Source organism: Aplidium turbinatum, chromosome 14 (assembly GCF_918807975.1).
Source record: "Aplidium turbinatum chromosome 14, kaAplTurb1.1, whole genome shotgun sequence".
Taxonomy (NCBI): Eukaryota; Metazoa; Chordata; class Ascidiacea; order Aplousobranchia; family Polyclinidae; genus Aplidium; species Aplidium turbinatum.
In genome coordinates this window covers 19,007,788-19,034,033 of record NC_137485.1, presented here as the reverse complement: position 1 = coordinate 19,034,033, position 26,246 = coordinate 19,007,788, and the positions used below count along the sequence as shown (strand labels likewise).

At 37.3% G+C, this 26,246-nt stretch overlaps 1 protein-coding gene and 1 pseudogene across 1 annotated transcript in view; both read right to left on the bottom strand.

Moving 5' to 3' along the window:
• Positions 1–11,720, bottom strand: part of LOC145783164 (uncharacterized) — a 38,550-nt gene extending 26,830 nt beyond the window's left edge. The window contains exons 1-8 of the mRNA XM_082594955.1: positions 11,598–11,720; positions 9,346–9,433; positions 9,004–9,122; positions 4,479–4,619; positions 3,791–3,906; positions 3,317–3,464; positions 1,799–1,897; positions 694–870 (exon numbers count right to left, since the gene is read on the bottom strand). Coding sequence (XP_082451081.1) covers positions 694–870; positions 1,799–1,897; positions 3,317–3,464; positions 3,791–3,906; positions 4,479–4,619; positions 9,004–9,122; positions 9,346–9,433; positions 11,598–11,687 — 978 coding nt within the window. The 5' untranslated portion in view covers positions 11,688–11,720. The remainder of the gene's footprint in view (positions 1–693; positions 871–1,798; positions 1,898–3,316; positions 3,465–3,790; positions 3,907–4,478; positions 4,620–9,003; positions 9,123–9,345; positions 9,434–11,597) is intronic.
• Positions 11,721–13,675: 1,955 nt separating this feature from the next.
• On the bottom strand, positions 13,676–14,953 carry LOC145782960 (kynurenine--oxoglutarate transaminase 3 pseudogene; annotated as a pseudogene).
• Between the last annotated feature and the right edge of the window lie 11,293 nt (positions 14,954–26,246).

Genomic DNA, 26,246 nt, shown 5'->3' with positions numbered 1-26,246 from the left:
TATAACTGTCTCGTTTATTTCAGAACTGCAAAGTACAAAAAATTGTTTCAGCATTTTAATTTTTCAAAGATTGTTTAGAAGAAAACATTTTATATAATTTTTATCACAAAAAAACGCTTCTTTCAAAAAAAAGTGCTCGTAAAATATGACTCAAATCACTACCATCAACAAACACCGCAAAATGAATCCAGTAACGTTGTTGATGCAGTTTGGGACTACAGACTGTACTGGACATAGTAAAAAAAACTGCGATGTGTATGGCTTACCAATCACAACGAAGATGCGATATGCAGAATGATTTAAACTCAACCTGCTATTATCTTTCATCTTCTACAAAAACTAGTGTCACGCAAAATATCACTACGCTTAGCAACAATACATGGTCTATTACAAGACAAGGGATTCCAATGTTAATATGTTAATCCTTGAAATGGCACCTTGGGCATTCTGGAATGATTAGAGGTGACCTTCAAAATTAGTTATTGCAAAAGCATTGAAATAAAGAATTAAAAAAGCTGCTTACGACAAACATGGCAAGTTAAATACAAACCTCCAGCATGGTAGAACACAGCATTTGCAAAAACTGATTACGCCTGGCGGCCTGTAACTTCTGCTAATATATTGAGCACTTTAAAGCAAATAGAAAAAAATGTGAGAAGTTTCCATTAAGTAGCACGGCTAAGCAATGCAAACCTTTATGTTGTCAATATCTTCCAGTTTCACATTAAGTTGTTGCTGCAGAACTAATGTTTGCTCCTTCTGTTCCTCCAGCTTCCGCTTCAAGAGAGTGATGCTCTCGCCATCCACTGACTTCCCATCACTGGGATAACTCTTGTGCGAGGAATCTTCACCACTTTTCAATAGTTTGACCTGAGTGATCAATCATAAACGAACTGTGAAAAATTTGGTTCTTTATCTGGATCATTTAGAAACTATTCTAACAAAAGTCTTCTGGTGACGTGGAAACTACAAGCAGATAAATAGAGTGTGAGCTTTCAGTTTCATTGTCATTTTGGCGCAAGGCAATGCGCTTGTTTAGAGCGAAATTAATGTGCAATAAAATAAAAATCGCCCTGGTAATCTGGCGTTTATCCATGTTTAAATCATTTGCCTTGTAGTTGAAAAACTCGAATACAGTATATAATTAGGCATTCAAGCATGGTTGGAAACTGTGCACTCAATCAACACCTCAATAGAGTTAAACTAACAAAACTGGGCTTGCATAGCTAATAGAAAAACAGTGGAGAGACGAAAGTACAGGTGCATAAGCATCGACAATCCGTTGCAACAACAAGCTATTAAATTGAAGTGTACGCCTATCCATGGCTATCTAACTACTAGCAACTACCATACTTTTTTAATCGAGTCTAAGTTTAAGTCGGGTGGCAGAGATTTAAAATTAATGAATGCGGGAAGCTTCGACACCACGAACGCGATTGTTTATTTAATCATTAGGCTACAAAAAGTAAAATGTGGAGTCTTGAAAGTACTGACGTGATATTACGTTTAAAATCATATCTCCTCAGTAATAGTAATTTACTACGGAATCCAAACGATGTTAAGCCAATGGCTGCCCCATGTTGTCACGAGAATGGCAAGTTTAACTTAAAATGTACCGTTTTGTAATTTAATGCTCTAAAACTTCATTGGGGCTCAACGAGTCATACTCAAATACTCTTGCGACAAGCAAAACATGACGCGTTAAAATTAGTTATATAATAAACACTAATCTGAAAGTCTATATTATTATATTTATACCGTGGTGCTACCAGCATGTAGCCAACAAAAAGTAACTAACCTGTGTTTGTAAAACTTCGATCATTTGTACTTTTTCTTCGATGGAAATGTTTAGTTCCTCTTCAAGATGCATCTTTGCTTGCTTATCTAACTCAAGCACCTAATCATCAAGCAAAAATAGCACCAGTTACAAGATGCGAAATTCATCGTCGTTAGTACAAGAAGCGCATGTAACAGGTGATCATGCACCGGCAAATGAGGCTATATCAGCGGTTCTCAACCGGGAGTCCGCGGACCCCCAAGGGTCAGCAAAGCGTTTTCAAGGAATCCGTGAAAGTTTTCTAGTTTCCAGCATTATTACGACATTTAGAAATTGGTTGTGTTTTATTAGGCCTAGTGTCTAGTGACGTGTATTACAGTGATTCTCAAACTGTGCTTCCTTTGAAACTTCAAAGGACGTCCTACATAGGCTCGGTTTCCAAACTAGACTAAACTTCATATAAAAGAGTTACATCTTTTATGAGTCAACGTATGTTCAACTTAAATTTATTTTAGACAGAAGATGTTTGTTAAATGCTTTACATAGAAATGCAAACGTTAATCAGCAGTTTATCAGCACTCACAGTTTTGCCATCTGTGATTACAATGAAATATTGATTACGAATGAAAAAAGGGGGAAATTCTCTGTAAAGGTGGCAAACATTCTATGAATTTTCGATAAAATTTACAGAAAAAATTGTTCGATTACATTAATTCAGGACAAAAATTAGGCTAATTACTGATGTTTGATCTTCATCATCATCATCATCATAATCCATCGTCGGTTTGTTCCCCACTAGTGGGGGTGGCCGATTGTTTTCGCGCAGCAATTGTTCTAATCCCTTCTCTCCATTTCACCCTGTCCCTTGCATCTTCCTCCTTCAGTCCGACTTTTTTAAATTCATCCTTCACTTGTTGTTTCCACGTTCTTCTTGGACGACCGCGTTTCCTCTTCCCATCCACCTTTAGATCTAGTGCCTTTCTAAGAAAACTTCCTTCCTCCCTCCTTATCACATGTCCATACCATCTTACTCCATTTGCCCTTGCCAGTTGGTCTATGGTCTCTCTCATCTCTAGCATATCCAACAATTCTTCAGTCCTTTTTTCCCTTCTCGTTTTCACCCCACACATTGCTCTCACCATTGACCTTTCCGTTCTTCTCAGGATTGCCAGTTCACTCTCTCTCAATACCCATGTCTCGCTACCATATAGCATTGCAGGCCGCACACAGCTCCGATATACTTTTCCTTTCATCCTTAGTGAAAATTGTGTGACAAAATATAGTACAGCTCATAAAATAACTTCGTCAATGTCATCAATCGTCATGTGCGTCGCGAGTGCAGCAAATTCTTATTGGCGTGTAGCTTCGAAAATTATGAAACATTTGTTTTTATTAGAAGACACAATAACTAAAAATTCAGATAAAATTTTTTAGGGGTCCGCGACCGTCTTGAAGGCACCAAAAGGTGAACTGTATGCCAGTGGTCGCAGTAAGTAAAACCACTGCAGTTGCCCAAACATCTTTAATTTATTACATCACCTCATTCATTTCTTGTATGCGGCGTGCGTGCTTGTCCTGCATCTGTTGGGAGGTGACTTTCAATTTTTCGTTGTCTTTCATTGTGGTTTTAAACTTTTCCATCAACTCCGAATACTTCTCCCGATACTTATGCAGCGTCTTCTCAAGTCTGAAGAAAGTATACATCATACGGTAAATCAATTGTTGTAAATGCTTTCATCAAACTGTTGATAAAATTCTTCACTGAAGGCAATTTGAAGCATATCGAAATGTGCATAATACAATTTATTTTAAAAAAAAGATCAGTATTTTCACATTCCATATTATCGTTACATAGTCTAAGGGTTGATGTTACACATTGTTATTTTAAAAAGTATTTTTGGCTGTTGTCGCTTGATACGAATACACAGCAGTAATTAGCGAACTGATTAGCAGTTAGATATGGTAACATATGATATGCAATACTTCAAATTTTTCGTTTGTCTTTATAACCACCTTATAATCTTGCTGAGAAGTTGTTCTTTAGATATGTCATCAGTGTTGATGCCAGGATGGTCTCCTCCAGCAGCCGAAATGTGTTGAGCTTCCGATCCCGGAGTCACTTGCTGAGTCTGGATAATAATTTATGATGTGAATTTTTACATATTTTGCTTCGTTGTTGAACCGTTCTTATGCAAATTGACCATGAAGCTGCAAAGTCATAAGCACATTCTCTAGAGATGCAATTGTTTTATTTTTCTTTGTTTTTTTTCCAGATGAGACAAATATTGTTAAATTGCTTGTAGTATATTAACTTTTCCTCGTTGTTGATTTCTGTCAGGTGCGTGGCCATGTGGTATGATAGGTGTGCGCAAAATCATCGATACAACGTCGGTTGGATACCTACCTATGAGACAAGACAATCATTGGCTAGGTAGAGGCGTAACTCCTTACCTTCTTGCTCACTTAATCTCAATCTTCTACCATCAAGCGCATGTTTGAACATTGAACAGTACGGTAGTAATAAAATAGCTTACTCGACTGTGCCTCTACAGCGTGGTTGAGACTGTTACCACTGTCGTCTCTGTACAGCATTTGAGAGAAATGTGTAGTTGCTGTGGTGAGCAACGTATTTGATAACAGCGCATACACCAATGCACAAGATCAAAATAAATAACATTCAAACAAGATAATTTGTACTAACGGTGTGGTTGTCATTGGCACGAGGTTTAACGGGTGTTTTTTGGCTTTCCACTTTCGCCGCACCATTTGCTTCATCTGTATGTCTTATTTCTTCCACCATAGAATTAATAGACTCGCGGCTCTCATTCAACTTGGCGGCAACCTTAACGTTTTAAAATGGATTTAAGATGTTTAATAACAAGTTTTAGATAAGAATAAGTTATCTTATAATCAAATTAATAAAAAAAATTAGATAAAACAAAAATGTTTCATCACCTATAACATGACAAAAGTTCAAAAACTAGTTAATAATATATCATAAGTAAAATAATGCTTTTTCTGTGTATCATGGGATAAATTTTTAAAAAACGTCTCAAATCTCAGGTTTACAACCGTAACCTTTGGTTTTGGATAAAAAGTTTTCACTCTCAGTGTGGCAGAGCATAAAAAACAATTGTTCCTAGGTAGAGATACCGATACCGATATCACCTTTTTAGGCCGATACCGATACTGATACCGATATTTTGGCCGATACTTTGGTGTTACAAAAAGAAGCAATTTTGGTATTTGCAAGGAATTGTATCAAATGCTAAGTTTTACCTTATTTGCATAAAACTATTAAAAAAAGCTTTCAATATGGCATAGTTTATTAAAGATTCAAGAATCCAATCTCAACCGCATTGTTGAGTCATAATTAATAGGTTTTAGTAATGAAAGGCCACCATAATTGAGGACTGGGGTGTAAGGGAAGAAACATTGCATCATAATTGGGGTTTCTGAAAAATTAAATAAAGTGTTTGCGCAAACTCTCCAAATAGGCTATCATAATTGATAATAAGATGTAAAATGTAAACCAAGTAATTTGTGTAGTCGTACAAAAACTATTCGACAAGTAATGTGCGTGCAACCTAAGTGCGCTTGTTGTTTGGTTGAAAAGCTTTTGCCAGGCCAAGACCATCCAGGCAGCAAAAATGCACAATCGCGTATCGCCCCCACACTGCTAAAGATCCAAAAAAACCTTGCAACCCGGCTGACCCCAGCAAGCCGGCTCCACCAGTCCGCGACCCAACTTCCACCCCTCGCTGCAACAAACCAACCAAGCTCAAACAATGCCACGGCAGAACAAGCAGGCCCAAAACGAAAGCAATCCAGGGTTGTTGGTATTTTACCCGACCCAAAAAAACCCGGGTGGGTTTTTTTAATAAAACCCACTTAAAAAAACCAAAAAAAACCATAAAAAAACCCAGAGCATCATATTTGTCCAGTTTTTATTGGAAAATTAAAAAAATTTACAAAAACACTACAAGGCACTTACAACAAACTTTAAATTAGGACTTAAGGATGTGATTGTGAAGTAATTTCCAAGAATAAACTGAAAACGCAGTGGATATTGCACAGTACACAAAAATCAAGTAATGTCACTTTGTGTATACTAAACTAAAACTCATTTATGCAAGAAGGCCTTATAGTTAAATTGGTGAAAGTACTACTCTACTGTAGTCTGTATATATGATGTGAAATGCAATTTAGGAGGCTATTTACCAATTACAGATTCTGGATTCTAACGCATGGCTGTTTCAGAGCATTTGCCTAATTGGCCACGCAATCGCTCAATTGCTCATCCATTACTATATATAATATATATATAAATGATAAAAAATATTTAAACATGATGGCATAAATGCTCCTTGCCTTCAAATCTAAACAAATGATGCAATAATGTGATTTCTACCACAGTAGCATCAACTTGGTATAGAAATCAGTGGATGATGCAACATCCAACTTGATCTTGAAACTAATGGATGATGCAACATTCAAGCAACAACAGCCCTAGTGCATTATTTTATTGAGTTATGCAAGCATGTACTGTGAGTGAAAGGCACTTCACTCGTAAAAAGTAGTTTTGAGGTGAAATAAGCATGAATCTACCTTTTTTTGCATCTTTTTTAAAAAAACCCAATAAAACCCAAAAAAACCCAGGAGTCATTCCATTATAATTCAACAAATTTTGAAGAAATTTTACACCACCACCTCTTAGATTTTCTTCATTTTTACATATTTGGTACATATTTTAGAATAATATTCATAACTGTTGGAATTTTTTTGATACCTTGTGTCGTTTTCAAGTTATCGCAATTTAAAATTTGACATTTTTGCCACTAGTGGCGCCATTGTGCGTGGGAATATTTTGGGAAAATGCTCTAAACTCACCATTTCTTGTCCAATTATGATGAACAAAGTGTCTATTCCCATGTTCTCATAGGTGAGGAATTCAATTATGCTATTAAAATATCAAAAAAACAATTGCTTGATATGAAAATCTTCATGTTATTTTTTAAAAGTTCCTCAAACTTTAAGGCCCCCCCACTCCCCCATGATTGCATAAATTTTTTTATGATTGGCTCCATTTTGTAAAGTAATTGTTTAGTTACCAAGAAATGGAAAATCTTTCACTGCATATTTCTCTAAGTGCGTTTATCACATTAACTGTTAGCATACCCATTGCAAGCTAATAATTATATTTAAGCTATTGTGAAGTTAGGGATAACAATTATGACTTCAGAGCCATTATGACTTCACAAAGACATAAAAATGATGTGGTTAACCTCAATTTAAATAGGTAATATCACACCACATCAGAAAAATAAATTTATTGAAATATAGAGCTTCCGCCACACAAGTGTTGGTTCTTCAGTATAATCTTATTCAAATAGAATTATATTTGAATATTTTCAATAGTTTCAATCTTATTCAAATAGAATTGTACTTGAATATTTTCAATAGTTTCTATTCGAATAAGATTATACTGAAGAAGCCACACTTGTGTGGCGAAAGCTCTATATTTCAATAAATTTATTTTTCTGATGTGGTGTGATATTACTTATTTTAATTGAGGTTAACCACATCATTTTTATGTCTTTGTGAAGTCATAATGGCTCTGAAGTCATAATTGTTATCCCTAACTTCACAATAGCTTAAATATAATTATTAGCTTGCAATGGGTATGCTAACAGTTAATGTGATAAAAGCACTTAGAGAAATATGCAGTGAAAGATTTTCCATTTCTTGGTAACTAAACAATCACTTTACAAAATGGAGCCAATCAGAAAAAAATTTATGCAATCATGGGGAAGTGGGGGGGCCTTAAAGTTTAAGGAACTTTTAAAAAATAACATGAGGATTTTCATATCAAGCAATTGTTTTTTTGATAATTTAATAGCATAATTGAATTCCTCACCTATGAGAACATGGGAATAGACACTTTGTTCATCATAATTGGACAAGAAATGGTGAGTTTAGAGCATTTTCCCAAAATCTTCCCACGCACAATGGCGCCACTAGTGGCAAAAATGTCAAATTTTAAATTGCGATAACTTAAAAACGACACAAGGTATCAAAAAAATTCCAACAGTTATGAAAATCATTCTAAAATATGTACCAAATATGTAAAAATGAAGAAAATCTAAGAGATGGTGGTGTTCACCATTTGTTGAATTATAATGGAATGACTCCCAGGTTTTTCTCAACCCTGAAGCAATCGGACCACGAATCCTCACCAAGCCGATCAAAACGGTCCTGCCGTGCCCAATACGACAACCCCACCACGAAGAAAGGAGCGCCCCTCCCGGTCACCCACCAGCACAGCGAGCAGCCGCGACCCGCCAACCACAACGGTGCAGCTTCCACACTAGCCATTTTAATTCTTGTCGATGTCAATTCTTGCTACAAAACGGCTGCCGAAAAACATATAGTTGATTGGATGGTCTAAATGGCTAGCGTGGAAGCCACACCGCTATGACCAGCAAACCGCAACAGCCCGCCGCACCAGTGAGCGCCCCACTATGACAGCCGGAAAGAACGCTCCCCCCACAAGGCCGCCATCCCAGGCGCAACAAGACCACTTATTGACCAGCCCAGCGAGGACTCGCAGTCCCACTGCTCCCACCCTGAGCCCACCCACTCCGCCACGACATTGCCCAAGCTTGGCGAGTCCACCACAACGAAAGGTGGAAACCAAATCACAAACCGACAGAACCAGACCACCAAAAACAACCAAGTTACACGGGTCCCCCAAACGTCCAGCAACGCAAAAACGATGCAAAATTACACATTTCCGCCACCTGGGCAGTCCTGGCCTGGTTTTATCCTCTGTTAAGAGTAAAAGAGAAACACAAATGATAAATATTGGAGAAATTGAGTCTCCTTTACAACTTAAGAATCGAACAACGCAAAACTGCTGAAACAAAACGTTTTGTTTGAGTGAAAGAATCACTGTAAGCAAACAATGCCAAAAGGTGCGCGGCTGCGCGCATGAAGTCATGGGAGTGTGAGGTATCAAAAATTTGAACAGGTTTTTATTTTTCTACATCAGTGTTTATCTTTGCTTCTGCAGAAAATCCCCAGCAAACGCCTTTTTTTACATGTTTAGTATCGGCCACAGTATCGGCCAAATTTTGCCGATACCGATGCCGATACTCAAAAAATGGCCGATATCACCGATATCGATGCCGATATATCGGTACATCTCTAGTTCCTACACATTTCACCTGGTCCTTCAATGGTGTTAAAAACTCCAAACGTTTAAAAAATCCTCCAGTAGGTGCAACCTGTTGACCAGTAGGTGTCGCTGGCTCGCTGTCAGGTGGCAACAAACTTTTCTCATTATCTGAGGAGGAGAAAGAAGGAAGCCATTACATGGAAATTATGTGTTGGTAGAATAAGCACTCAACCAATCATATGGTGCGATACTAACAATAATATATACTTCCAATTTCCATGTGACAATTGTGACAGTGTACAATGTACATCACTTCAAATTTAGTATTAAAAGGTTTTAAAACAAGCATAAAATTATTCCCACTCCAAGACAAGCACCAGTTGCACAAAACCTGTGGAAGAACTTTTAGCTGGTGTGGAAGTGGTAGGAGTTGTTTCAGTGCTATTTCGTGCAGTTGAATTTTCAGCGGTAGCAGATGTCTAAATGAATAAGACAATTTTTTATAAAAATGCAGATTACAAGAAGACTGAAAAACCGTCACACCAATTCAAATAAAAAAAAGCATTAATGAAAACAATCTCATTAATATAAAGATTGAAAATGCGATTTACTGATGGTGATTTTTATGGAAGTCATAACCAATCCAACATCTCCACAGTCTAGCATAATACATTCCATAAGTTAAAACTATTGAGAAAAGTCATCACTAGTATATTGTTAGAAGATGTCTGTTGAACAGTTTTACTGCATATGTATATTCAATGGATTATATAAAAGCTATACAAATACACACACCTTTAAATTGATCTATTAGAGCAGGGGTGAAGAACCTTTTTGCGGTCACGGGCCACTTTGTCAATTACACATGAGTTATCGGGCCTCACAATTTAGCGCTTGTTAAAATTCCATGACGTCATAGACTGGAATCGACCAAAAATACAAGGTGAAGTTGGTGAATAGTGTTTTCACTACTTTACCTTATAGCTTTCCTATCTTCTAACTTTAAACCCTGAAAGTTAGTGTTTAGGGCAATAAAATAGCAAGGAAAGGCGCGGTCAGTGAAGACATAAAACAGCTTTGAGATGTCTTTTGTCTTTAATGCATGAGCAATTGTCAAATTGTTTTGCGGGCCGCACAAAATTATTTGATGGGCCGCATGCGGCCTGCGGTCCGCAGGTTCGTCACCTCTGTATTAGAGTAACATTTAGAATACCATAACATAAATTATATATAAATGTACAGCCCTCGAAATTAGCTTCCATCTACGACGGCAAAAACATTGCCGTCGCCAAATTAACAAACCTTGGATTACGGCGGCAATTGCCGTATGCTTTAATCAAACAAAATTTTATGCGCTTCATCGTGTGTCACACGGCGGTAGCCCAGAGCATCACAAAAGCTATTTTATGCGCTGACAATGCTCTTGTGAACTGTAAAAAGTTTGCAACCTTATAAATAGGCTACTGGCTTAATTGTTACGCAAAGTTATTCTTTCATCGAATGCTTATTTTTTACCGGTGTCGTTGCGAATATAAAAAGTGGTACAAAATTAGATAAATGGTTTTTCGGCAGTAAAGTAATGCTTCCGATCATATGACATCGCGCGTTCATGAACAGGCAGTTTTGCGTCTTCAAGTATATATTCCAGTCATCCAGTGACGACGCGACAACCTCTTCCTCCGGTACAGCATCCGATTTCGACTACCGTAGTTCTTTATCCAACAGACTTTGTGTTGCTCGCAGTATCCTAATTGTGCCGAAATTATGTTAGTGTATTGTATACGTAAATCGAGGCAATCTTCTATTGATTTGTTACCGGTACCTGATTGAGCAATTAACGTTATTTCATGATAATTCAACGTCGCTAGATGTCGAATTAATGTAAAACAAACGTAAATTTCTTAATGGCATTGTTGTTATGCGATATAACCCGCCGGAAAAATTAAATCGATTTGTGCTGGCTCAAACGTTGAATCAACCCAAAATTAACTTACTGTTTTCCTCCCAATGAGTTATTTCACGTGAATCACCGTAACAGCGTGCGTATCGCGTTTCTCGCTACTTTTGGTAGCCTATTATTACATCATAACAAATCAAACAGTGCGGCCGTGATAGACTATTCGATTATATTTTTCTCTTCTCGTTTTACATGTTTTGGTACAATTTTTTCGTAATAAACGTTCACAGCAATTGCCGAGGCAATTTCAACTTTTGCCGTTTGGCCTTGTCAACGTTTTTGCAAAGTAAAAATATGCTAATTTCGAAGCCTGCGTGAGTGTTCACAGCAAGTAAAATAGTCCGAGGTTAGGTCTTGGTGCGATGTTTCTGCTGATTAAACTCCCGCTGCGAGTAAACAAAACAGGAAGAAATTTTGAACAATTTTTGTCCTAATTAAGTGCTCATTTTGCGACGGCATTTTTATTGCCGTAGCAGAATGGCCATGATGATGTTTGCGGCGGCATTTACCACGGCAATTGCCGTGTGCCGCCGCTAATTTCGAGGACTGAATGTATAACTACTTTGTAAAAAATGGTTGACAAATGACACACATTTAATAGACTTCAAAGCTTGAAAAATTTAATAAGGAATGTCCTGTGTTGAAGCAAAAATAACATTTTCTAGAGCCTTCTTCCATTTTAATACCTGTCGAGTTGCTACTGGGGTCCCAGCATTACTTGCAGGTGAATTTCGTCGTGAATCATTTGCTATTCGATCCTTCAGTCCTCTAAACATGGTTCTCCACCTATACAGCTACACTACGCAAAGTATCCCAAGCCTAAGAATCTGCTTTTGTTATCATGAATCTGTGAAACAAATCAAATTTAAATGATTGCACACATGAAACATAATGAGTAGTATTGCATCAATTAGAAGATTAACAACATGCTGATCTCGACAATGAACACTTGAACAGTGCAAAAGTAGATACAAAAAATTTTTGAGTGCACTACTCACCAAACCTTAAATTTCACTGATGAATGTCAACAGGAGTATAACATAAAACCTTTGAATTTGTTTAAAAAAATAGATTTACCATCAAAACAGTACGCATGCTCATCATTATTTTAGTACCGTACAGTACCGTACAAACAGAACAAGAGTTTGTTAAAAAACCATATTCTTTTATTTCACTAAAAAGGGTCTGCTACTATTCGGTGAGTCCGATTCGGTGAGTGTGATTCGGTGAGTTCCTAACCTCTAACCCCTAACCCTAAAACAGCAATGATAATTAGGCTACGGTACCCGATAATTTAAAAAAAAAATTGAAAAAATTCCCCATTAAGGGATCAGACTCACCGAATTGGACTCACCGAAACGGGCCATTCCGCACTAAAAATAATGCTCTGCAAGTGAAAAAATTTGACACATTGCAATATCACTACAGTGCGTCCTCGATAGTTATATATTAGTTATTAGTATATAACTCATGTGGGCAGCATTTCATGATATGAAAATTTAAATATATATATATACTCTATAACTTCCCTTCTTACTTGGTAGGCAAAAAGTAACTTATTAAACGCAGGGAATAACATAATCAAATGCCAAACATGCTGTGAAAGACTAAAATGTGCAATTTGTGCATTGTGCATAGCATTTGGGCACCACAGTGTGTCAAATGTATCACATAATACCAAAATTGTACTACATGACATTATCATATTGTTGGCAGGATAATAATAAACTAACATTGTTCAGCAGAACTCTTATTTCGGATTAAAAATTGAACTATTTGCAGTGTTAATTTTCTTCTCTTAGTACATAAAACAGTCCATTGCAAATGAACAAAATTGTTTGATCACCTACTATTGAGTGAAGATGGGAACAAAGTCACTGAACACTAAACAGCTTATAATTTAAACCAGCATGTTGAACACAGTCCTAGACATAAAAGGGTGTGCCTAGAAAAAGTTATTCCACTTATTTATTGTAGACAAAGATAAACTAAGACTAGGCCTTCTTTTCAAAAAAACATGCATGTTACCAATTGATGAAAACAGCATTTGAGAATTTACAATTTAAATAAACGTTTCAACTGAATAACTTCAGCCATAACCATATAAACTTCAGGATATATCAATCCTTAACAGCAGATATCTATGTTACAATGTTTGTCTTTATTATCAAAGCTCACACTTCTCTTATCACAATGAATTAAAATAAAACTAACAAAATTACCAAAATGACATCAAAAGCAAATAATAAGCAAAGAGGTGACATATTAAAGAATATCACGCAGACATGATTAGTGATTACAGCAAAAAGAGTAATTTTACAAATAAAAGTTGTTTACTTCTTTTCTCAAAGCCATGAAGGAAATAATTTTACTTTGATATGTCAAGAGATTTGTGATATAGACTATATGACTGCATTTACTGTTTTATTATTTCACTTAAAAGCTTTATAACAAACACTCTCTAAACCACACTATACATAATACAGCTACCGCAAAATGACTTCAAACCTTTTTACCAAAATTTACGCCAGGTTTGTAGCTGTGCGTTTTACATCAGATCATACCACTAACAATAAGCATTGTGACTAACAATGCAAAGATTGTGAAAAATGTGAAAAGGTTATAATAATGCAATATGACAAATTATTAAGAAAGGTCGATAGTTTTTATTAAAAAATTTCATTGTATACAAAATGCTTGTTTTTCTTGAAAATTTAGAAAGGTCCGAAGTCATTTTGCGGTAGCTGTACATATACAATAAAACTTAGGCAGTGTTTACAAATGTTCCGTACTTCTTAAAATTGTCTGCTAGGTCATTCAAAGTTTGATCATTCTTGGCGAAGCAGAATCTTATATGTTTTTTTGATATATCCTTGTGGTGATTGCTATAAAACAGAAAAGTTGGCATTACAGCGATCTTTTTGTTGATAATAAGCCACTTGGTAAACTTATAATCCCATGAGTCATCAGGGTCGCCAACATCACTCAAGGCAACATCTACAGCAGAAATATCAACAATCATAAAATAACCACCATCTGGAACAATAGGATTTAATCCAACTTCTCTCAGAATTAAAGCAGTTCTGTCCCTTTTCTTTTTCAATTCATTGGATAAAATATTAAAGTAACTATCATTTTGGCCAAGAAGGGGTGTTTCATTTTCAATGATGATAGCAAGTGCTTCTTGGACTGCAGTCGGACAAATTGATGTACTGTTTTGTAAAACAGTTCGTACATGCTTCAACAAAGAGTTTGGCCCAATAGACCAACCAGTCCTCCACCCAGTAATGCTAAATGACTTGCCAGCGCTACCAATGGTAATTGTCTTATTCCACATTCCAGGCAAAGTAGCCATACGTATATGTGGATGGTCAAATACAATCCACTCATACACTTCATCAGATATGCACAAACAGTTGTGTTTTATGCACAAGTCAGCTATGTTTTGTAGTTCTTGCTGTGTGAAAACCTTACCAAGAGGATTGTTAGGGTTGTTCAAAATCAGAGCTTTTGTTTTCTTATTGAACATGCCTTCTAGTTCAATAGGATCTATACACCAATCACTACTACTTAAAGCCTTAGCATCAGCCGACTTTTGACAACGAAGTGGGATAAATTTGGGTTTACCCCCTGCAAATTGAACCATAGTAGCATAGCAAGAAAAAAATGGCTCAATGATGATGACTTCATCTTTTGGTTCAACAAATGCTTGAATTGCACAGAATATGGAAGTATATGCTCCAAGAGTTACAACCACTTCCTTGTTGCCATCAATATCCCTACCAAACAAGGGGCTATAAAGACATGACAAGTGGTGAACTAATTTGGGATGGCCATAACTTCTTGTATATTGATGAACTGTGTCAGGTCCAGAAACAGTGAGTTTAAGAGCTTCTTTTACATGTTCTGGAGGGCTAAAATTAGGAAAACCGTGTCCAACATTAACAGGTTTATGTTCAGATATCAGTTCAGCCAATGCTTCCAAAATATTTCTTTCTAACCCAGCCAGCCTTTGTGCAGGCAAAATTTCATTTATTGACATTACTGTTATTAGTGATGAACTAGAAAATAAACCATCACACTGGTATCTTACATACGATAATGTATTCTATACTGTACAAACTTGGCTAGCTAGGCATTTAGGCTTAAGCGCAGTCATTTAGGCTTAAGCACAGTCATTATACGCTAGCCTACTGTATTTAAAAACCAACTCTCACACATCAGAAATATCAATGTACTGTTGTATATATAGTTTTTGAACTATAAAAAATCATGTGATTTTTTTAGTTGAAACTACGAGGCCAAAGTTAGCTATTTTATAAATTTGATTGGTTTTCTTTGGTGCAGAAATAATATCAAATTGAACAGTTTATTGATAGAGTAGTGGTTGGCCTGTTACCTGTTAGAGCCAATTACACTGGTTAGGTTCAGCAAGTTTTAATCAGAGACCCAGCAATTTTTAAAGGGTTTTTAATGCTGATTCCAAAAATATCCTCATTTTCTCTCCAGCTCACCATGTTTTTGAGTTTAAACTTTTGTTATTAAAAATTGACCTGTAGTGAAGCAATTTGACATAATAATGACAATTTTGACCTCAAGCTTATAGAAGCAGGTTGTACAATGCATTGTGATTACCAGTTGCATTTCATAAACAGATTTTTATGGAAGTGGTTACATTTACGGCGCCGTAAATACAGCCGTTTCATGCCTTTTTTTTAATCTTTACGTTGCTTTTACTGCGCTATAACGTCCGCGTTTTGTCGCTTCTACCTTACTTTGCTATGTTTGTCATATATTGTTTTTTTGTTGTGATGGTCAGAACTAAAAACAAACTAAACGGCCACAAAAATGCGTAGCCTAACGATTGAGTCACTACGGGTTTGAATTTAGTTTAAAAAAAGAAACACCTCTTGTTGGTATCAAACTCATATCCTTGGGAGTATGAGCCAGACAAAGATCGCACGCGCCACAGATTCACTTGACAAAAGCGGTTGAATTTACAAGTTATATATGCACTTTTTTTGGATGCAACCTAATTCGTACCATGAACAATTCATACCGTCAGTTCGTACCTTGAAAACATCAAGAGAAAAAAATAAAAAGGCCGAAGTCAGGAATCGCAGTTTCCGCAAACATTTTAAAATTTTCCGCAAACAAACAAAAACTCTTAGGATCATTACCAGAAATTTTAAAATGTTTGCGGAAACTGCGATCAGCGATGTTCTATTCTTTTCTCTCGATCTTTTCAGTTTGTTTGTTTGCGGATACCGATACCTAACCGATACTCCGATACCCTAACCCTAACTACCCATACCTAACCAATAATCCAAGACTCTAACCTCGCGGAAACTGCGATCAGCGACTTCGGCTATTTTTATTTTTTTTCTCGATCTTTTCAAGGTACGAACTGACGGTACGAATTGTTCATGGTACGAATTAGGTTGTAACCCATTATATATAAGTCATACCATAGGCGCCGACTTTTATTTTTGCACGGGGTGGCGGATAGCACAATATGGCAACCTAAAAACTTTCAAACTGCATGTTTTTGTTTGATTTTTACTAACCGTGTTTCGTAGATGCAATTGTCTTTTCACACCTGATTTGTAGCTCGATAATTTACAAAGCAACTTTAAAACAAAGCACAGGAGGTATGTCGTGAATTTTATTGTTACGTTGCTGCTCTGACACTTAACATTTGGCAAAAGTATTTTTGCGAACAACAGCTCTGTCAATCCAACTGTTAATCAACTGGTCAAGTTGTAACCGTGAAGCTTCAGCTTGATAAACATTTAAAATTAGGACGTGGTTCAATCGCTGTTGCGTCATGGTAGATCGCAAGTAGGTTTTTATGCGCCTGAGTGCACTAAACGATCGCTCCGCCTCGCAGGTGGTGGAAGGCAACGATAAGTATATTATCACAATGCAGACCACGTTTGGAAGCATTAATGAAATTGATTCATTGCTTGCAAATAGATCAAATCAAGCAGTTGCGACATAGTTGCAAATCGGTTAGCATCTATCGTATTCTAGTCACGGGAATTCGCTCTCCACGATATTTGATAGCTTCTCCGTTCAACAGCGATTATCCTGCTCGTGCTCGGTTTTTCCACCTCCCTGATCGTGCTAACGCCTTTTGGCAGTGGCACACCTTCGTTTCGTTCAGGCATTTGGTCACTTTCATGCCGACTGAAATCCTGACTAGACGCAACAAAAAATGACTCAATGGAGAGCTGCAATTTTGAATGCTTTTTTGGTGGCATCTTTAAGCTGAATAAAGCTGGAATGTCGGCGAAAACTTTTACTGGACGACGTTTCGTAATTTTTTCTATGATGTAACAAGCAACTCCTATGTCAGACCAATAAATTCCCGCCTCACAGTTTGTCACGCATCGACACGCAATATTACTGCATGAAGTAGATAACAAAATAGAAATTAAAGCATGAAGTAGATGACAGTACACTCCAATTGAAATCGGAAAATAATTCAAAATGCAAAATCGTGAGTAATTGAAAAAGGTTGCTTTTATTATTGGGAATTGGCAGGGGCCCAGGGGGTGTAGCTTTCCTCGAATAGAATCATGTAAACGTGTAAATTTGCAGAACGTTAAAACTGCTAGCCTACTTTACTAAGTGCACTTTTTAAATAAAACTCAAAAAGTTTCGAAAATTGCATTTTTTTTAATGAAATTTGAAAATGAATATTCATTTATTTAGAGGGTGGAGCTATCAATCATCGAGATAATTTTATTTCCAAGTATTTTATAGCTGGCATAATTTATAGCGATATTATGAGCAGTTTATATTTTTCAAAAAAGATTTTTGAGGGAGACAATGGAAAGATCGTATTTTATTGAATAATAAATCCCATTGTAAACCTAACAAATGTAACAATGACTTATGACAAGTAACAAATAAAACGATCGCAACAACAAGGAAAAAAACTCGTAGCCCCGTGTTGCGTAATCTTCACGTAGCTTGCTTGATGTTACGCGAGTATCATGCTTGTGACAAAAACAATCATTTTCTTTGCAATACTGTATTGGTTCACCTCTTGCTTTACGTTGACTTGAAGCGAAAACCAATGATCAAAAAAAGATTTAAACGTCCGTTCAAATTACATTTATTTGCAGTAAGTAATGTAACCTAAACGGGGTGGCTGCCACCCCGCCACAGCGGTTACGGGGTGGCGTGGCCACCCCGTAACCCCGTAAGTCAGCGCCAGTGAGTCATACGCTACACCAGTAAGCTATCATTATATAGTGATCGATTTAAATGTTCCAACTATTTTAGTCATGTCGTTCAGTAAAGTATCTTCTCAGAACACAGCTGCTTGCTCTAAAGCAGTGTCAATTCAAAACAATGTCATTTTGAGCATCTCAAGACGTTTTCATCACTCGACTAAACAAAACAACCAACAAAAATGTAGATGCAATCTTTAAAAAAGGAACCATATTTCATGCTTGGTACCTTACAAACTTAACAAAAGCGTTACCAAAATCTTCACCTGAGCTTTTACTATAGTACGGTAAATATAATGCAATAACAGTTGCTTTTTGTTTTTGTGGCTTTTTGTGGCCGTTCAGTTTAGTTTGTTTTTAGTTCTGACCATCACAACGAAAAAACAATATATGACAAACATAGCAAAGTAAGGTAGAAGCGACAAAACGCGGATGCAACCTAGTTTGTACCATGAACAGTTCGGACCGTCAGTTCGTACCTTGAAAAGATTGAAAGAAAAAATTAAAAAAGCCGAAGTCGCTGATTGCAGTTTCCGCAATCATTTTAAAATTTCCCCCCTGAAAAGATCGAGAGAAAAAATAGCTCAAAACCGAAGTCCGCTGATTGCAGTTTCCGCAAACATTTTTCCGCAGTTTCCGCTAACTCTAACCATAGAGTAATCTACACTATAAACCCTCGCTGATCGCAGTTTCCGCAAAATTTTTTTTTCAGTTTCCGTTAACCCTTACCCTAATTCTAACCATAGAGTAATCTATGCTCTAACCCTAACCCTCGCTGATCGCAGTTTCCGCAAACATTTTTCCGCAGTTTCCGCTAACCTTTACCTTAACCATAGAGTAATCTATGCTCTAACCCTCGCTGATCGCAGTTTCTGCAAACATTTTTCCGCAGTTTCCACTAACCGCAGTTTCCGCTTACCCTAACTCTAACCATAGAGTAATCTACGGTATGCTCTAATTAACCCTAACCCTCGCTGATCGCAGTTTCCGCTAACCCTAACCCTCGAGTTTGTTTCAAATTGTTTGGGGAAACTCCAATCAGCGACTTCGGCTTTGTGCTATTAAACTGTGATCAGCGAATTCGGCTTTTTTAAATTTATTCTCTCAATCTTCTCAGGGTACAAACTGACTGTACAAATGGTTCAAGGTACGAACTAGGTTGCACCCACAAAACACAGACGTTATAGGCTAGCGTGCATGATACCAAAGCAGGACAATCAGTTCAAAATGTGGCATCGACCCAATAAATTGAATACTGTTTTGAAACTCTTTGCGGGTGTAAGCAAACATTTATATGTTTGGCATGTATCTTTGCTGTTATCAGTTACAGTCAGTTATCTTGCTTCAATCAACACAGACTAATGAAGAAACTCAACTAAGCAATCAGCAAAATTTAATGATGGTGTTGAAAAAATCAGCCCAAAATGTAATAGAATTTGGGAACAGAGAGTTGCCATTTCAAACTTCATTTTTTATAAATACCGTACTGCAAAGAAATACTAAACAGGGTGTTTTGAGCTTCAATTTAAAATGTTCCAGCCAAAAGTTGGTATCAAGCCAGACCAAAAGCAAGCCAAATTTTTTGCTTAATAATTACTTTAGCCTGCAAAAATTAAGTTTTATTAGTTGTCTAAGTTTTATTAGTTGTCTGTTGTCTGTGTAACGTCACGCGTTTCGCTCCACTGGCGTCGCGTCATAACCCTGGAACCCCCCACTTGATTTGTACAAATACCGATGTAAAGGGGGTGGTAAAAGGGTAGACCCTCGGCCCCAGAAGCTCACACGACGACAATCCAAAAGTTCTGCCTGCAAAATCCCGGCTACTTTTGCTTTCCAGTTGTGGAAAATTTTTAGCTTGTTGCAGAGCGTTGTATTGTTGAATCCTTCGATTTCTTATTTATTCAAATTTGCTTCAATAAAATAAACAATATTTTAGCTAGCTAGATAATCTTTGTCAACGGTTCTGGATCCCTGAAAGATATTTTCTAAGAAAGCGAGAAGGTACAGTAAAATCATTTATTCTGTAAACTCCAACAAAATAACATCGCTTAGGCTAGACTTAATTAGGCTACTGGTTTTGCTCAATTAAAAGTCCGCCCCGTTAGCTCAGTGGTTACGCGCCCGGCTCATTAAGATCACGCTGTGCAAGTTCGACTCTCGGGGTATGCGCTTGAGCAACGCATTTCAGGACTGCTCTCCATTCAGCGCTACCTAGTCCTTATTCCATTCACTAGGTCCTAGTGAATGGAATAATTTCCTGGCAACAACACTTCAACAATCGGAAAACTTTACTCGGCCGATCTCGGTAACCGGCCCTGCGTCAAGAGCCTCTACAACAGTGGTTCTCAACAGTGGCGCCGGCAGAGGGGGGGCAGACGGGGCAGCTGCCCCCAATGTTTTCAATGTTTTGGGCATCATCTTTTTAAATTTTTTATATTATTACATATTATTATTTTTTTTTAATATTTGGATCCCAACCTGAAGTCAACTCAAGTTGCAAGGGGGGGAGGGGGGATAAAAGCTTTCTCTGTTATTTTAAACTTGCTCTTTTTGCTACTGTTATTATTGCAATTTTGTGATTTTATTCACGTACTTCGCCTGCTGCCTGTCACGTAACAATTGTTACCGGCTGTTCAGCAGATTGGCTCTTGCTTGGTTCTTGAGTGGTGGCAGTGCATACAGCAGTGGATCATTCAATGTTTCAAGGATATAATCTCTGTGGATATAATGTAGACTTAACTCAACGAAGTCTACAAAAGTAATACAGTAAGTAACCAGTGGTTTGATGACTATCTCTGGCTGGAGTATTCAGAAGCTAAGGATGCCACATTTTGCTTTCCTTGTCGAGTTTTCAACAGCTTGGTATGTTATAGCCTAGTCCAGTTAATATTAGTGAAAGTTTATTCTATTAAACTACAATTATGCTCCATCGATGTTAAATGATTTTTTATTCTTAATGTTCCTATCCACGAAGATTTCATGCGCAATATAATGACGATAAAGTTTAAAACACAAAATGAACGAACAGTTATATTATCAAGAAAGTGAAGTATCTTCTGACAGGTGTCAAACCCACAACAATGCTTGATATGAACGACTCGGTTACATGTCTTGTAATGCAAAAAATTTCTTTGCATAACAGTTATATTATATATACGCAGGCCTATTAAGATGCAAAAAATGCAGTATGACGAAATAATGCGACTAAAGTCAACATGTTCCTACGTTTATTAGACGTTAAAATACGTTTCAGTTGTAGTAAAATTCTTTTCTTATTCTTTTATTTCTGAGGATATTGCGTTGCTTATTCTCCGCGAGCAAGATTGTGCATCTTTTACATCGATTCAACGCCCTACAACGTTGAATCGATGTAAAATCAGCAGATTTAACTGGCTGAGGTTGACTTGTTTTTACGCTTGTTTTTACGTCTTATAAATGTAGAAACATGTTGACTTTAACTGTAGCCTATTGTTCCGTCATGCCGCGTTTTTGGCATCTTAATAAGAAATATAAAAATTGTTCTTTAATGTTGTGTTTTAAACTTATCATTTGATATTGTGCATTCTCCTGATGAAATCGTCGTGGATAGGAAGAAGAAATATTAAGAATATAAAATCATTTAACACCGGCTGAGTATGTATTGCAGTTGAATTATGCCCGATGGCCGTCACCCGTCACAGTATATTTTTTATACCAAAGGCAGGCAAGACACAACAATAACACAGGGTTGAGCATTATTCCATTAACTTTTATTAACCTCAATTCTCACAATGTCATAGGCTACGCAGTACGCATGTGACCGCCTCTGCGTTTGATATATCTACTATGTTTTGACATCTGTATTTTCCAAGCACGGAAAAACGTTTTCACAGCGTTTCAGTAGGCTACAGTATTTGATAATTTCTATGTCAACTATAACAGACTGATCAAAATCATGAGGCATATTGAACTAGGGACGGTACATTACGGGACGCGCAACTCCGTTGTTCCTTCAACATTAGAAGGGTCAATTGCCAATTTGACATTGTTTTACGCTTTACTGCTGGCTTGCTTTCAACTAAAAACCTTAAATTACTTTAAAACCAACTTCACTCTTCTTATATAATCCATAAAAAGTAAAATATTTTGTAAATTACAAAAAAACGTAACCCTTCTAGTGTTGCGGATAAGCCAAAAGCGGATGAAGTTTCGCATCCCTATGATCTACAATCCCTAATATTGAACTAACAGACTGTTGGATAATCAGAAAGAGCATTTGTAAAAAATGGTTTTTCAATCTGGTAAAAAGCTACGCAGAATTTCGCTAGCCATGGCAGTTGCAAGTCCCATACGGAATCAAACTGTGATTTATTTTGAATTTTATTTTTTTCAACAGATCAGACATGTCAAAAATGTGGGACTTTTGGTAGGCTACAATAGCAGAAAACAAGAGAAATTAAATAATATATCACAGTCTTGCACCAGTGGCGTAGCCAAGGGAGGGGGGTTGGGGGTTTCAACCTTTCAAATTGAATTTACGGATGTCAATACATTGTTTGCAAGAAAAGCTTTAGCCTATGATGTAATTTCACGTCAAACTGTGCAAAGATGCAAGCCATCTGTAACTGTTGAGATCGCTTGTTCGATCTATAGATTAACGTCTAAACAGCTATTCGTTATACAAAACTTGAATATATCAAAAATAAAGTAACTTCATTGTTTCAAAGCTTTTTGTTTGACACTCATCAAGATGTAGGCCTATGACGTTACATTTTCTAAACTTTGCGTTGACTTTGAAGCATATTAGTTAGTGACTTACCGGAATAAGATCGCTTTTTGGATGAACCAAGGAGAAAATCGATAAATAATAAAACTGTAATAATCTCGCAAAAAAAGCGATCAACCTATGTCTCTAAAACAAAGTTTGCCTAATTTTAAACGAAACTGCATTAAAAGAGCTAGTTTTGCCAATACCAAACATTCAAATATCTCAGCCTGGAATTAGCAACAAGAAAACATAGCCTAGAGACTTAGCTTCATTTCCGAAAAAAACATGATCTTATCCTTTTGCTATGCCACAAGACAGCACCATTTTTCAGGAATATTCATAGCCTACCCACAATTTTGTTGAAAATGCTCTCAGAATGCACCAAACAGAAAGCAATTTTTCAAAATTTTCTGGGGGTGGCCTCAGGCCGCTAGTTATCACCTTCGGCAAACACGCCATCGGGCCGTCAACACCCCCTTTAAAAATTCGTGACTACGCTACTGTCTTGCACTGTCAACATTTTGTCCTCTCATTGTTGAAGGTCTGGCGGCGCCACTGGTTCCTAACCGCAGCACTCTGGGGTGCCGCGAACTTAGGAATAGGCCTACACGAACTATTTTTCAAATTTATTTTCTACCTTCAATTTTTCCGAAGCGAAAAACAAACCATTATATGCATTGATTTGCAAATTTCACACTAACTTCGAAATAGCCTAATAAACTTTATATTGATTTCTGAAGGTTTTAGGCCAATTATTTGTTGGCTTTCCTGTAGGCACAACCCTGGGCACAACAAGCAAACTTTTCTTCACACTACATGAGCTGAAAGTCAAGCAAAGAAACTATGAATACCATTGTTTAAATCTTTGAAAAAAAATAACTAAGGTTTGTTCCAACAGTCTGCTATACTCGCGGTGAAAGATCGCTGGCCTGCCATGGGGTGCCACAAAATAATTTTCTTTTTTGTAGGGGCCGTAAGCCTAAAAAGGTTGAAAACCACTGCTCTACAAGTATGCGAAACTACCAGGAATAACCAATCAAGACTTTGTCAGTCGGAAGATAAAGATTCAAAACTATCCAACCAAAATAGTCATTCCAAATGATGATCAATAGGCTACAAACCCGATGAATGCGATTTGTGCCCAATAATTTGAAGCCTCTCTTAACAGCAATTTCAACTTTACCTTGTTCGACAGCAGAATATGAACGTGGGTTCAGTTTAGTAAACAATATTATCACAGGTTTAAGAGCATCTTTGCTCATTGATTTAAGCTGTTTGATGTTTATTAATTGCAATGGACCACCTGTGGCTCAATTTACCGCTAAAAATGTGTAAGATCCTGGCTGCTAAACCACCGATCAGCGAAGGATACCTACCAGGTCCCAAATTTGTACAGAGGATAATTTTGTACCTCTCGTCCAATTTTGATGTTGATAATAATTCGTCTTATGGTAGAATAAAGATTAGTATTTTGCAAGTTGTGTATTATTTATCATTTTGGCAAATCTGACAGTATACCCTGTGCTTTTTTTACGAATAGGCCTACAGCTCTGAATATAAATATGGGTGGGGGCCCCTAAATAAAGATGTGGGCCTACTAACCGGGGTTTTGGAAACGGTAAATAAATGACGCCTTGCGTGATTTAAGACATTGAATATCGAGCTTCTGTAGCAATATTTACAACATTTTTTATTTTAAATAGACAAAAAAAAGTTTAAAAAAATAAAATGAGTAGGCTCCTAAACAAATATTAACACAATACATTAAACAAACATGGGTAGACAATCCAAGCCAAGCACAACAATCTAATCATAGAAATCTTTTCGGATATGCTCGAAAGTTAGACGCAATGAATGCAATCATACGTGAGTAGGCTACTTACTAGGGCACTAGGCGAAGAACAAATGAACCATGACATCATAAAGACGGTGTTTGACTATGTTATTAAAGCACATGACGAATATCTTAAGTATTAAATCAATGGATCACGGAAGCGGATAAACAAGAAAAAGAAAACAGAACTCCCATATTAATAAATTACTTAGGGTTAGAAAACTACGTGCTCAATATGATACATCAATTCAGACAAAATTAGAAACATGTTATAAACAAGCAATTGGAGTGGAGTCGACACCAGAGATTGGAGAGATTGTGATATTAATGATAGCTATATGGGAGAGACCTCAGGTCATGCTCAAGTGGAGATTCAGTCAAGTGGTGCGAGAACATGCAATGATGTTGGAGGACCAATGCTTCAAGCTAATACTCCAGCATTTACACCTGCAAGGGAGCCCGCCTGAAGAAGAACACCCAACTACTCAGTGGAACAATTTGGCGGACCAATATGGAGAAGGCTGCCACACTTGGCTTATGGTAGAGAGAGTAATCGCCGGTTTTCTGGAAAGGCCTCGGCCTATCCAATGTTCAGGCCACAGCTTTTGAGCAACTACTCTATGTTTTGAAAGGCAGATCCTTATCTGCTTCAAAAGATTGCAGGTTCGGTTACTGACACAGTGTATGATCACATCAAGAGCGCCTGGATAATGTAAGACCCTAGACATGCACTAGATCGTATATGGGAAATATTTGAAGATCTATATGGCGACCCTCGACACCTGCTGGACGCCATACGAGAAATCAAGTGGGAAAAAGGGGTCAATGTTGAACAATGTGACACCTATGCAACTATACAGGACTAATCTCAGAAATTCACGGCCAAAACGTCTATTTAGAATTGTTGATTGCTTCAATGCAAGCTTATATGCTCAATGTTCCCAACAAAGTCGGGATTCAACGATGGTCCTTTGACATTATACTAATGTAGAGTGGCACAACATTGTTAACATCTATAAACCCACTCCCTCGCAAATGTCTGCTACATCACCACCTGTGTTCTCCGCCCCTCGCATCTATGCTGGAGATTTCAACTGTCAGCATACTGACTGGGGGTATAATAATATCAGTGCGGATGGAGAATACTTGGCAACATGGGCTGCTGACAACGACCTGATCCTCCTTCTAGATCCCAAAGGCTCGCCAACTTTCCTATCAGGGCGATGGAACACTGGAACCAATTCAGATTTAGCATTTGCAAGAACCAATAATAACTGCCAAGTCCCTGACAAAAAAGTAAGAGGAAAGTTCCCCCCCCCCCTAATACATAAATTTATCAATGAGCATGTTTCCAACGTAGAATTTAGGAAAAGGCATACTTATGACATACCGTATCAGCTGTGATTGACGAAGAGAGACATAACACTCCTCGGAGACCTCAAGATGAAGAAGAAGTGGCAGTCATTGGAGACCTCAACAATAAAGCCTTCCTCAAGCCAGAACCGATCATTTG